Source organism: Lottia gigantea, assembly GCF_000327385.1.
Source record: "Lottia gigantea unplaced genomic scaffold LOTGIsca_25, whole genome shotgun sequence".
Lineage (NCBI taxonomy): Eukaryota > Metazoa > Mollusca > Gastropoda > Lottiidae > Lottia > Lottia gigantea.
In genome coordinates this window covers 2254673-2269059 of record NW_008708752.1, presented here as the reverse complement: position 1 = coordinate 2269059, position 14387 = coordinate 2254673, and the positions used below count along the sequence as shown (strand labels likewise).

Below are 14387 nucleotides of genomic sequence, written 5' to 3'. Positions count from 1 at the left end.
TTCGCAAAGTTGTTGGTAATGGACACTTTCATTGCAGTCAATATTCCAAGAAGTTAATTGAAGTTTGGTTTCCTAAACTGATAGTTAAACAACATTTGGCATCACAAAAATTTGTACAAAGATTTTAACTTCACATTTCTCTTTGATACAGATAATCCTTCCACATATAATTTAATATGGATGTGAAGGTAATTGAAGACTATAGCTTACTTATGAGTTGAGGCTAGGGCCTATTTTCATTTTTACTTAATCGGCTAATATATGTGATAGTGACGCTTTCGAGTCAAGTGACGCCGAAGTGACGCCGAAGTGCCGCAGACGATTATTTTACCTCAAATAATGTTGTTTATTTTTGATGATCTTTAAAAATGGTTAATATTTTTGTCTTGCCTTAATAAATGAATATAAATCAAAGTAGTGTTTAATGCATTAGTAGAAAGAAATTTTACTAACAAATTGAGATCGAATTCAACCAATTGTCGTATTTTTTTGTAGAAAGATAAGAAAGCAAGGAACAACTAGGTTATATTTTGCAAGGATAACAACTTAACTTCACAAAGGATGCTTTCTACCAGCTGGTCCTTGTCTAAATCTCTAAACATTGATCTTTCCAGGATTATCCGTACCAGCTGGGTAGACTGTAATTATTATGAGTGAATATTATGACTTATTCAAGTTCATCGTGAATTTCACACGCCGACTGAGATTAACCCAGGACCACCATTTGTAGCCAAGCATTACTTTGCTGATTTTACTTGTTATCTCTGATTTGTTTCTCAATCTGGATACGTTCCATAACTTTCGAAACATTTAATTCCAGTATAGATTGCAAAAGGCTAGCGAAACTTTGGCTACTCCCATAAAGGATCTGAATCCTCGAATGACTATTCACTTTTGCAAATAAGTGGTAGACTGCCTCAATGGGGGGATAACTGTCGAGGTTGAATTCAAAATGCGACAGCGTTAGAAAAGGTTCTCCCTCAAAGAGAAAATTTTAATTTGGTGCATTCTGACACATTAGGGCGAAAAGGGTATAAAAATCAAACTTTAAAATTTCTATTGGTACTATTGGCGATATTGTGACTATAACGATGAACCTTTAGTGTTTCTCTGCTTCCATTTACCAATCTACCTATACAAACTGGTACGAAGATGCCAACAACATCCGGCGTACAAGAACATCTGACCTTGAGGGTCAATGATTTAAGGGTTTGTAAACAAAGAGATAACCAGATTCGCTGTATCATGTTGTTCAATAAGGTGAATATCTAATCCTTATCAAACATATTCAATATTTGATATAGATTGAATAAATAATCCCTGTTAAACTGGATTAACCTCATAACCCGGTTAGGATAATCTCTTGCAACATCGCTAAGAGAGTTGATGGCGCTTAGTACTAAAATAAAGTATACCGCAGAGGCGAGAGGACCCTATGTTTTAAACTTCATTTTTCAGAAAGATACATTTCTAAAATGTATGTATCATTCTCAGTTTGGCACATTGTACTCAAAAAAGTTAGTACAAAAAAACCTCTTAACGGCACACCAGGATCTATAAACCTGGTACGTTTGTGAGAAGTGAATTCCTTCCTTTGAAAATGAGTATAAAATAAATTTTACGTCCTATTTTCAGTTTCTTGATCGGTCAAATTAGAACAGAAATGACTAGAATATTATTAACTAAGTATTAAATATACTGAGGGACGTTCAAAAACTACTAAAAGTACTATTTCAGAGTTCTTCTACAGTTCTCAGAAAGATACGCTTGAACAAATGCAGCATGTTACCGAAGTTATTTTGGACATTGTAATTACAAATTCCGAAATGATATTGAGCTGCTTACTTGTGTTATTCCAGAGTCGAGGCATTAAGCAGTTATTACTAGTGCAGCTTAACACGTAAAATAGGAATTATCTGAGTGTGAAATTTTGCCCTTAATGTGACACTTCACCGATATATTTTAAACTACAGTTTAAAGTTCGATAAGTGCTAGAATTATTTCACATGTGCTCTACTTAATCTGAAAAGTATTACGTTTTGAATTTAAAGTTAGATAGTATTAAAATCTAAGACTTCATCAAATGTTTAGTTTAGCATCATTTTTAATGATATCACAAAGTTTCATAGTTACATCTACACTTTATGGCAAGCAGCTCACACGTTTCATAATGCAAAATGATATTAAAAGGCATGATTAAAATAATGGAGAAAATCGTTCTAAATATTTACTTTACCGGTTGATGGAGCTCTACGTGTATCAAATTAACAAATTGTAATCTGAAGTGAGTTTCATTTACAATGAAATCAAATATTAAAATATCTTGGAAATACATTGACTTGAGATATATGGGCGGTCTGACCAATATTAGACCAAAATTTCGTTCCGTATTTTTATTAGCTTTTATTTTGAAAAATCAAAATTGCGATAAAGATCAGAATATTATCATTACTTCAGAATGACTTAAATTTAATATATCAGACATGTGGTGTACCAAAACGAAGAATTGTTAAATTCACTTTCAAAATTACTTCAATGTAATATACCTACCATCAGAATTTACTAAAGCTACTGCCCAATTGTTAAAATCGACAGCCGTAATTGCTAAAACTATGGAATCTAATGCCAAAATTACGAAAAAAAATCGGCTGATTTGAAAGATATAAATAAATACTCATTTATAACTAATGATAATTATGTACTTTGTAAAAAAAAAACGGTGACATCGTATCTTTAAAAGATAACGAAGTATCTAATCTAGTCAGTTAATATGTACTCGAAAAAAATATCATAATCCAATCACAATGTAAACATGGGTCGGAATATGACAATCACAAGTACCAAAACAGCTGACAGGTCATGTGCAATGCCATGTGGTTTGTCAGCAATTTTGGGGGTCACATGGGCCAAAAAGATAACAGATTTAAATAGTATATAAGTTGTTATTTCTTCATACATAATCACTTTCAGCTGATTTTGTTTTGTTATCAGTCATACCAAGGTAAGTTGTTATTAGTTTATTATGATTATAGTCAAGGGATTATAAATTGAGTTTCTAGTCTTTGAATGTATGTATGTGTATCAGCAATATTCTTTGTATTGAACTGTATATGTCATTGCTCTGGCATAGCTCATAATCAAATTGAAGGTTACCACAAACGCAAATTTATGGTGTAAATTGAAATTTTAGGTGCCATTAATACTCCCATAATAATTTGAATTGACAAATTCCAACTGTTCTTCTACTTCTATATTATGCTAATGCAGATTCCACAAGTTCCAGCTGCTGGCATATGCATTCAAAGGAAATCTCTGCTAAGGCCTACTGAAGGTGTCGTCCCATAATCAAAACCTCATTCCAACTTGCTGTTTTACTTTCCAATCCAAGCCTTGCTTTTTTATATCAAAGTCTCATTGAAATCCATTTTTTCAACAGATGCTTCGACTTGCGGTATTACTCGTGGCTGTTGCCATGGTTTTTGCCAAACCACATTTATTTGGCCAGGATGAAGAATGGGAATTTTTCAAATCCCAACATAGCAAAATGTACAGCGATGACAGTTATACAGAGACATACAGGTATGATTCTATCGGTCTATTAACATTTAACCCTTTGAGTCAACAATCTTACTTAGGTGTAGAAGTCGTTTAACTTGCATTAACAGTTGTAGTTACAGCTACCGTCTTTGTGTCCCTTTAAAATGATTTGTTCTCCAACAACATTTGCTATGGTTCCTTTTGCTTGTCAGAACTGGTCTTAACACAATGCGATTAAACTGACAGATATATTTGGAAGCAAGGCGAATTCAATTTTAGGTTAACAAAAAATCTACAACTTTTTTTCATCATTTGAATATTGGATGCATATTTCAGACGATCTGTTTGGGAGAAGAATTTACAATTCATCAATTCCCACAATATGCAAGCTGACAATGGTATGCATTCTTACAGACTCGGTATGAACCATCTTGGTGATATGGTAAGACCCTTCTCTTATAAAAGCTGGTTACATTAGCTCAATACGATACACCTTCGTTTATGTTTGTTTAGAACTCGTCTTACTTCTCAATTTCCAATAAAGTTCAGAGATGCAGGTTCATAGGGCTGATGAAGAAAAAGAACAATTTTAAATGGGAAAGAAAATTGCTTTCTCTTGTACTGTGCCATTGGAAATCGAAAGAGGGTAGGTTTCCCTCTGGTAACATTGGACTCAATGGACACTGCGTGGTGTAGCATATCTTGAGTAGCCCAATTGGGACTAGGCCTAAAATATTTGACTCAAAGATCCATTCCAATTGCAGACACGAGAAGAAATCAACAAAATGTTGAATGGCTACACAATGAAAACCACCAACAGTACTGGAGCTACCTTTATGCCTCCATCTAATCTTGGTGATCTTCCCACAACTGTTGATTGGAGAAAAGAAGGATACGTCACACCAATCAAGGATCAGGTGAGTCAGTTGTGTTACAGTATCATCCTTTGAACCTCTAGGAGATGTTCATCTTATACCAAACATCCAATGAGATAAACTGCATGAGATGAGATTACAGCTGTAAAAGGCTGCCCATTTGACCTGCAGAATTGTAATTGTCCGACAGAAGTGAGTTTATCCTGTAGAAAATATGTCAATTAAAACATATTCAAACCCGAGAATATGTAACTGTTCTACATCATTACCACAAAAACGTTAAAGAGAATTCGACACAATGAAAACAAGCAATTATGTTATATGAGCATTATGCCAATAATCTATACTGCTACAATTTCAGGAAAAACATCCCACTTCAAGAAGTCAGCGCATTGCTCATAGTTTTTGAAATGCCTGATTTTATGTAATCTAAATCAAACATTATTTTTTTTTCTTCCAGAAACAATGTGGATCATGCTGGTCATTCTCTGCTACTGGTTCTTTAGAAGGTCAACATTTCAAGAAAACTGGACAACTCGTCTCCTTATCTGAACAAAACTTGGTTGACTGTTCTCGACCTGAAGGTATGTGAAATATTTATTGCAGAAATCAACGCAAATCTGTTTCCCTCATTGCACACACATTGCCCTTCTGCGATAGGTGCAGAAAAGCAGAACGTAATACTATATCTCATTCTTGTCTTGTGTCGAACTAATTATTTTCAAGACCTTGGGAATTTTTTCTGAATTTCCCCTTCCAGTGGTTGAATATAACATTACAGCTTCTTGTGTCTATTTTAGGTAACATGGGATGTGCCGGTGGTTTAATGGACCAAGCCTTTTCTTACATCAAAATGAACAAGGGTCTTGATACTGAAGCTAGCTATCCATACACAGCTAGAGATGGTAAATGTCATTTCAACAGAGCTAACGTTGGTGCTACTGATGTCGGATTTACAGATATTCCACGATTCAGTGAAGCCAATCTCCAACAAGCTGTAGCTACAGTTGGACCAGTCTCAGTTGCCATTGATGCCAGCCGATCTACCTTCCACTTTTACAAATCTGGTGTTTACAGCGACCCTGAATGCAGCAGCACTCGATTAGATCATGGTGTTTTGGCTGTTGGTTACGGTACTGAAGGATCTGATTATTGGTTGGTCAAAAATAGGTAACTATGAACTTTTTGATCTTCGTTCTATTTATATTGCTCTGCAAAAATAACTTAATGTGCTATATCTTTTTGCTATTTTGGAACTTTTAAGAAGGCGTTTAATTCAAGGTCCAATTACGAAAGTAATATTTGTATTGTAACAAAATTTATAGGGGAAAATTACTTAAGTTCCTTGCAACGCCTGTCTTCAAAATGCTGGAGTAAATTCAGAACTAATTAGAAATAACATGTAGATAATCAATTTCATCAGATCGATTCCCTTAACACATCTTGTTTGTTTTTCAGCTGGGGAACTGTGTGGGGTATGGAAGGTTACATCATGATGTCCAGAAACAAGAACAACCAATGTGGTATTGCTACATCTGCTAGTTACCCATTAGTTTAAATCTCATAGGGCGAGGTGTCACCAACTGATTTAGTCTCAGCGGAAATAAAAATGGTGTTCATCGTCGTCAACCATTCTTTCCTTTCTTCTCATTGTGTGTATCAATCACTGTTACAAAACTGTTCAATAAAAATATTTTTATACTACAATTGTCCTTTAAACCTAACGTTAGTTTGGGAACATGGGGTTGATATACGACATTTTGTTGGAACCAGCCACCGTACGCCATTGTAAAGGTTAACTAAAGACCTTGACCAACACTGAAGAAGCGCTTTACTGCTTTACTGATCGGTCTTCATTGGACATTTGCTGCTTTATCTTTAACGTTTTAACTGCACGAACTCCAAAATGCACCACGGAGAGGAATAGATGATTTGTCTGTTTTAAATTCACGAAAACATAAGGTAGGATTTTACTGTTCTGATTCTCTGATTTGTCTGAACACTAAAATATATCTTCTAGATCTGGTAAATTGCTAAATCGTTGTAATTGACAGAGTTTAATTTGTGTAAAACAGGACCCTGATATTGGGATGATGTATAATGACACCAGATACTGATGATATGTATTGATATACATAATACCAATCACATAAAGTATCTTACAGGGATAACGTGATAATATTTACCGCTCCCTAGTAATCCTTTCGTCATACTACTCTAGTTTTACACCCCTTTGGCAAAATTGGGATAATATGGAACGGCAACGCAATCTAGTGGGCAATTTGTTACATTGATTTTCTTTCTTACAAACGGAGATTCGAGTCAGTCTCTGCATCATTGGTAGGGGAAACCTTGGTAAAACATATATCTTGAAATGTGTCGGGACGTAACCTCCGAAATTCAAGTAACTACACCGACGACTCTTTTGAGACGGTTACAGCAGTCACGCGTATCCGATTGTTGAAGCAATGGTGTCTTGACGTGCTTTCAACAAAATGAAGGGGTTGGTTTGTCAGTTAGGGTCACAAATATAGAGAAGGCGAACATTAATGCTTCTGTAATGACTGAGGGGGAAATTTTCTCCAGTCAACGCCCTTAAAAAAACTCTAAAGCCTTTATAAATGTGACAATAATCTTTTATTTTCAAAATTTTATACAAAAACAACAATTTCAAAACATACCCAAAACAGTGACAATATTATTATAATTCATTCAAATCAACAGTGGATGCCCATTGACTCTCCGTAGATTCACCTGCAGGTCTTTGGACACCTTCCGTTCCTGGAATTTTACAGTCAAACCACCAGATAAGAGAATAACGAGGATGAGTCCATCGGGCTTTGGAACCGTAATAAGGCACTAGTCGATGGTAGTAATCTCCCTTGAAAAAGTAATAGGCGCCATTGGTATATCGGACTGCTGCGTCGACGTTCTTTAAATATGAGAGAGTTGGATGTTTCGATATCTGGATGGGTTTACTGGCTCTTGGATTTCCAATAGCCATGAATTTGATGAGCCATAACTTGTCTCCTAGAAGAAATGCAATAATAGCACATTAAATCGACACCTTTTACAAAAAAATCAATGAAGGCTGACTAACTATGTTGCAACCAAAACGAAAACAAACGATTTTTTTTAAATGTGGTAACATCGAAACTTGAATATCCCGAGACATTTCATTTTTATGATTATCACATGACTTAATTCGGCAAATTGATCTTTCTTAGATCTTTGGATAGATCTTCACATGAAATATTGTTACATCAGGATCACTGATGATTTTATCATGCCAGTCACAAGATGAACAATGTTACGACCAAGAGAGGGAAAGCCAATCGAATAAAAGCAATGAACTTTAATATGCAGATGTTCAATAGGCTTTGATCCTGAATTGCTTCTTTATCGTTTGTGCACCAAAAGGAAAAAAATAACTGTTAGAAACAAATAGAAATTAGAAAAATAGAAAAAAAAATTTGCCAGGATAGCAGCAAAAGCCTTATACCAACTAAGTAATGGGGAAAGTGACTTACCCTCACTAAGATATATTCTCTTGTGTTTCTTGACATTAAAGGCTGTATCAATTTTCTTGACGTTTATACCAAACTTCTCTTTAATTGATTTAGGATAACCTTTTCTTAAAACGAACTTTGGTTTACCCCAATTTTTCTGATAGGTGTACTTCCAAACCTTGTCTCCCTAAAACACAAATCATAACATTAAAGATAGGAGAATCAACCTATTGTCCTTGTAGTAAATCAAAGGGGAATAACACAGAAATAAACAACAGCAAGTATTCATAAAGTGGAATGAAATGAAGGTATACGTCCTACGTCGTATTCGTATTTGACCTTTTGAGAACGCAACGAGGGACATTTATTCAGGGAAACAGAATGCTGTCGAGGACCTTGCGAGCAAGACGTGTCCAAAATGCGTAGTATCTATTTACCTGACTAACTTTCAGAAAGCAGTTTATTGCATACTTTCGATGCGTTTTTAGGTATTGAACACCATATAAGTCGTTCCATATGTCTGTCTTATTTCCAGTTCTATTGGTATGGGTGACTAATATCAAAGTACTTTTGGATACACTTACCTTAAAGATATATGTCCTGACTTTCTTGATAAAGAATGTTTTAGTGGAGATAGTCACAGCCGAGTCTACAGTTTCCGGAGCATAGGGAAAGACAGAAGAGATCAACTTTGGAAATCCATCGACAACTCCTTCAGATGTAAACTGGTAAACCTTCTTTCCTAAAATCGAATTGAGAATGACAACTCAAAAGCCCATATTTCAAGAATAGACTTGCCCTTGACTTTCTCACAAGGATACGTCTAAATGTTTCTTTTCTGGCCAATAGAGCTCATAATAATTTTTCAAGCATGAAAGTACAAAGCCTGGTTTATATTGATTACTGTCGGTCGTGGAGCACTATCGTTGTCAAAACAAAATACCTCAGAATGTTACTATTGTCACTTCATCAGTACGTCTTTATTTGTTGTAGTTTTCAAACATACCTTTGAATCCATAGGTTTTACCATCAGAACAAACGTCAATAGCATCCAGTTTACCATCTTCTGGACACCATGGATGTCGGGTTACTCCAGGAATGATCGAAGGTGTTGTTTGTTCAGTGGGTTTGGTTGCTTCGGTTGCTTCTGTGGTCGTTGTAGTTGCTTCAGTCTGAAAAACGGAAGTAATAAAGACTATTCTAGAATATATCTATGACACAGTCGGAATATAAATAAGCTTTTCCAGCTTTAAATTCCTTAAAGATCAGCTGGTAAATTAAACTTATGACTTATTTAAAGCATAAAATTCAACTTATTGAATATTATAACCCTCAGAAAACCATGAACAGAAACTCCTCGATCTTAATCTAAATCAAGTTATAATAATGCTGTTACCATCGTAGTTGTTTCAATAGTAGTTGTGGTAGCGGCCTCTGTGGTACAAGTATTAATAATAGCGGTCGTACAAACAGGTTCAATGGTATCCACAGTAGGTGTTGTGGCTTCAGTGGTAGTTTTCGTGGCTTGGGTGGTAAAACGTATCGGGGTTATGGAGCTCATGTTAAAATTTGATGATGGCGTTATTCCAGTTTTTGTATTTGCTCCTGCAAAACACATGAAAAACTAAATCAAATCGTCCGACATGTCGTGCGAAAATTTATACAGGTGAATAATTCGTTTCAGGATTTGGTCTCGAATCAACTGTTAATGGTAGAAACTGTTACTCCTCAAGAACCTAGAAACAAGAACCTTTGCTATATAACGTAATATAATTTCAACCTTTTCCACTCTAACAGAAGAAAGCTGTGTACGTAATGATCCCCTTGACATTTGAAACCGAAATAGGGCAAGCTCGGGATCACATAACCTTACCATAAATTGCCTGTATGCGGATCATGTCGTAGTCCGACAAGGAACCATTTCCACAATTTCTTCTCCACGGATACATTACTGAATCTTTTCTGTTGGTGTGTTCCAACCCCAGAGTATGTCCAAATTCATGTATAGCAACACATAACAATCTGCGACCTAAAACAGATGAACGCCACGACAAAATATGAGATCTATGCTGTGGAATCTATCACAGGCTTATTATAAAATACAAAATACAATATATAATATTATCAACGCACACGTATAAGATCTTTGATAGGATTTTTGGGTAATGTAAATACCCATTGCTCTATTTGCCTATTCTCAGAAAACACAACATGTGATGAGTTTTAAGATAAAGACTTAAAAGACATTTACCAGTTTCTTCTTTAACAAGCGTCCATCGCTCATCGTCATCAAAATGAGTATCACCAGACAATGGTACATCGGACGGTCCAGGATAGAAAGCATGAGCTACAACTCCACCAGGTCCATCGAACGGGTCAGCATCGCCATGGACTCCTTTCACAAAGGCTATTTCCATATCTGCATCATATTCAGAACGATCGATTTGTGTAAATGTCAAAGGAGTTACATCAGACCAGACCTGGAGTAAAATGAAAGTTTACAGCAGAGTAACACTGCATTGCTAGGTCGGTAATAGAATGCTGTCCTGAATCGTTGGTTTGAGATCTTTATCTTTCTTTTTCAGCCAGTATACTTAAAATTCAAACCCAAATAATTATTCACAAACGAAACAATATTCCTCACATGCAATCCATTTTGATGTCCTGAATTAGTTGGTCATTGATTGGGAAGTATTTTGATACATCTTTATACGGCATCATGGAGATTGATAACAGTTAAATCATATTCTATGTTCAACAATAAACTCTTTTTTGTTGTTAAACCTATATCATGTTTCATTTTTCGGAATCAAATTACAGTTTAATTTCAGGCTTCTATCTGAAAGCAGAGTATTTTTATTGATACCTCGACAAGTACCATATTATGTGAAATGGCCTTAGGTAAAACACTTACTTTCCAAGCCTCTTTTATAATAGCATCAACTACACCAGGTGAAAGGTCATCACTGTAAGATCCTATACTGTAGGTCAGATTGGTCTTTCTCCATCGCCGAGCTGATACTGTAAATACAATTATTTTTGTTAAAAGAGGAAGTATGTGAAAGCAAGAATAGTTTTTAAAAAATCGCGTCTCCTTTCATTAAAAAATTAATCATCACTTTCAAAAGAGTGAAAAACCATAGATTAATGGATTTCATTTGCCATCAGCTTTTAAAAGAAATTAAAGATCTGTTTTAAAAATAAAATAAAACGATTCGGATTCCCAGACTCCTATTCTACCTTAATGTCTACATTAGGTGAAGTACATTATCCCGTGTGGCATACAGTGTACCATTGTCCTAGAATTAAAACACGAACCTAAACTGTATCTACTGTATCGATTACCACGCTTATTCTCACCCGAATCCATTTTATGTATACGTGCTTGAGTTTGCTTTAACGTTATACACATTAAAGACATATTGTGAAGTTTTAGATTACGCCTTTTGATTCTGGTCTCGTAAAAAAATTGAGAAGGAGCAAGTTGAGTGAGCACATACCTTTTGTTTGCCGACGACCGCGGCGTCTTTTGGAAATTATGGTCACACTAAAATCATCCATTACATCTGGTACACCACATCTATCTGTACCCATCAGATCTAAAGTATCCTCATCAAGCTTTCCTGCAATAAACACAGTTACAGAAACGTTGAATACATGTTCTCTTAGAATTTTGATTAAAACTGTATATTGAATCATTGCATCTGTTTTTTAAGGGACACATAGGCCATTTTTTGAAAAATGATACATTAGTCTCAGAAACTGGAATTATTTAGCTGAGGTAATCAGTAATAGTGTTCACAGTTCACCGTCGAAATATGAGCCTTCAAATCCATGTGTCCAGAATTATCCGCGTTTGAATATTCAAATTGGCCCATCTGTCCCTTTTAAATATGGATAAGGATAAAATGTCACAATCTCTTCTGCTTTCACTTATTTTGATGAGGCAAATTTTTGCAAATATTCTACAGGCCCGGATTAAGACTTCCGAGATGAAGAAAAGTGGAGGTGTATTCCCCGAATACGTTTGAATTTGACGCTTGCTCGTTATTGGGACTAATATGATAAAGCGTCGGGTGGTACAGTAAATGAAGGACTCCAGTGCTTATCAAAGTATCTACGTCTATCTTTGACCAGTTGGTATGAGAACAAAAAATGCGATTTGGAAAACTAGGACATCATTGGATGGAGACACATTAACAAGTGGCGTATATAAAATTATTACACCTTACCTGTTATCTTCAGATTATTATATTCTTGGAAATTAACGATAGCCTCTAAGAGGTCATCCTTGAATGTTCTTTTGATAGGATTGAAAGAGCAACTTGATTTCAGAAATCCATATCGTCGTAAAAAATCCTTAAAACAGAACAATATATATATTTTTTTATAGGCTCATTCCATGCCGCCAATGACTTTTTCGAATTCAGAATACTCATCGGGACTGCTATGGAAGTGGGGGTTAACGTTCTAAATTTGACTCATATGAGTTAAGAAGCGAGAATATGTTCAGTGACTGTATGAGTGTTTTAGTTAAAATAATATATTATTTATAAAAGTCTTACCGCTGCAGCTACGGCTGTTCGTGGCCGATGAGGATTGTTGTAATATATCTGACAATCGGTCGGATGGGATTCCACAACCTGCAACGATGCAAAAACGATCAAAATCACCACTTTGGACCACATCGTGGAAATCAAATAATTTGGAGAATACGGTCGTCGTGGTTTATTTATAATAGGATGACACACATAATCAATTGTGATCTATAGTGACGCAGATATTTAATAATAATAAGTTGTTTAGGAAGCGACCCATTTCCCCAGTTTCCCCTACCGTACACTATATTTGCTGTTATCTTGACGCCCTTGATTTATATTTAGAAAAATGAACAATCGGGCTGTGGTTATTGTTTGTTATATTGTCACACTTAAATCAAGGATATTATTTAGCATTTATACTGATGATTTGCATAAAAACACCACCTCCATACACGATGCTGTGATCAATTGTAAATATGAAATGAAATAAATGGAGTTTTACGTCCTACTTTTCTGCACCATGTAGGCTAATGAAGACGGGCAACGCCATGCAGGGTGCTGTCTGGGGATCTTTTAACGTGCACAGCCTGTAGCATACGGGGGCCTCGGTTTATTGTCCCATCTAAATGACAAGACGCTTTTTCCATGTCACTTACCTGCATCACTGACAGAGGGAAACTGGGAGGAAAAATCCGAGGGTTTTATCTCGACCTATGCCGGGATTGAACCCCGATCCTTCATGTTAGCGAGCAAGCGTCTAACTCACAGAGCTACCGCGGCTTCCTGTGTGATCAATTGTAAGTGAAAAAAATTGTAGCTTGAATTTTATCCTTGAGTTGTTTTCAGTGATATATAATAATAAAAGATTGCTCAAGTCGACCTTCACGTCTTCATTAGCATGTAAGATGCAGAAAAGTAGGATGTAAAACTCTATTCATTCAGACTGACCTTCTATGACACAGAATAAAGTAGGGGATGAGCGATGTGGATTGACAGGGTTAAACGAGGGTAGTAGAAGTGTAGTCTGAATGAAAACAGATATATGGTGGGATAAGGGCAGTCACAGAAAGAAATTAAGAATGGTGGTAGAAGGATATTTAGACGGAAAGCAGAAATAGAGGAAGTGGAAATGGATTTGCAACAAGAAAGAGGAAGAAATACGTTCAGAAAATTGTCACGAGAAAAGTTGAACAAGACTAGAAGAAGCTTTTGAGAGTACGGTGAGTGTAGAAGTATGAGTAAGAAGAGGATAGGATGAAAGTCATAGGATATTCTCTTATATTGAGAGGTACTTATTGTACCTCCGTGCACTGCTTCGAATTACAGTACTCCGAAGACTTATATTTACAAAGGGTTTGTTTAGTCTTGCAAATAGCGATGGGAGGCTTGAGAACTCATATCTGATAGTCATTTTTTTGCTTAAATTGTGTGTGTAAATTTTGTAATTGTATTTTGTCAATCATTTGTCTTCTGTATTATGTGAGTCTTCGTAGAAATATCTCCACTGTTCATTTAATAAAAGGACAATAATTCAAAAGGTATGTTGACAAAACACTGTTATTTCCCTTGGTACAATTTTGTAATATTCTCGGAAAGAATTCGCGTTTGTCCCAGATGATCCTTCTACCCAAGTCATGGGAAGGAATTTGTTGGCACAAACACACGGTAGCCTACATTATAATAATGTCTTAGCACATTCGTATATAACTCGACTTTTCCAATTTCTAAAGAGAATTTGAATGTCAACTACAAAATTCAAAACAGTGTACTGATAATCTTAGAATGACTTTGTGTGGATAATTTATTTTATTCGTTAAATGTGTACATTGAATATAGAAACAGAAAAAACGAAAATGTTTCAGTCTTAAAGAAAATTGTCCAAAGTTTAAAGTGATAATACTTAAATCAACAGAAGTTATCAATTC

General features: G+C 35.6%; 2 protein-coding genes across 2 annotated transcripts; one reads left to right on the top strand and one right to left on the bottom strand.

The window, feature by feature from the left end:
- Window positions 1–3472: 3472 nt before the first annotated feature.
- Window positions 3473–5970, top strand: LOTGIDRAFT_117223 (hypothetical protein; the record flags this gene model as incomplete). Its single annotated transcript, XM_009055712.1, has 6 exons — window positions 3473–3579; window positions 3874–3979; window positions 4302–4454; window positions 4873–4996; window positions 5213–5582; window positions 5871–5970. The coding sequence occupies 6 exons, from the start codon at window positions 3473–3475 to the stop codon at window positions 5968–5970; spliced, it is 960 nt and encodes a 319-aa protein (XP_009053960.1).
- A 1143-nt stretch (window positions 5971–7113) lies between these two features.
- On the bottom strand, window positions 7114–12609 carry LOTGIDRAFT_160600 (hypothetical protein; the record flags this gene model as incomplete). The annotated part of the gene is made up of 11 exons (XM_009055711.1): window positions 7114–7442; window positions 7943–8108; window positions 8506–8663; window positions 8928–9093; window positions 9318–9526; window positions 9795–9950; window positions 10173–10401; window positions 10836–10942; window positions 11422–11544; window positions 12154–12280; window positions 12487–12609. The coding sequence occupies 11 exons, from the start codon at window positions 12607–12609 to the stop codon at window positions 7114–7116; spliced, it is 1893 nt and encodes a 630-aa protein (XP_009053959.1).
- Between the last annotated feature and the right edge of the window lie 1778 nt (window positions 12610–14387).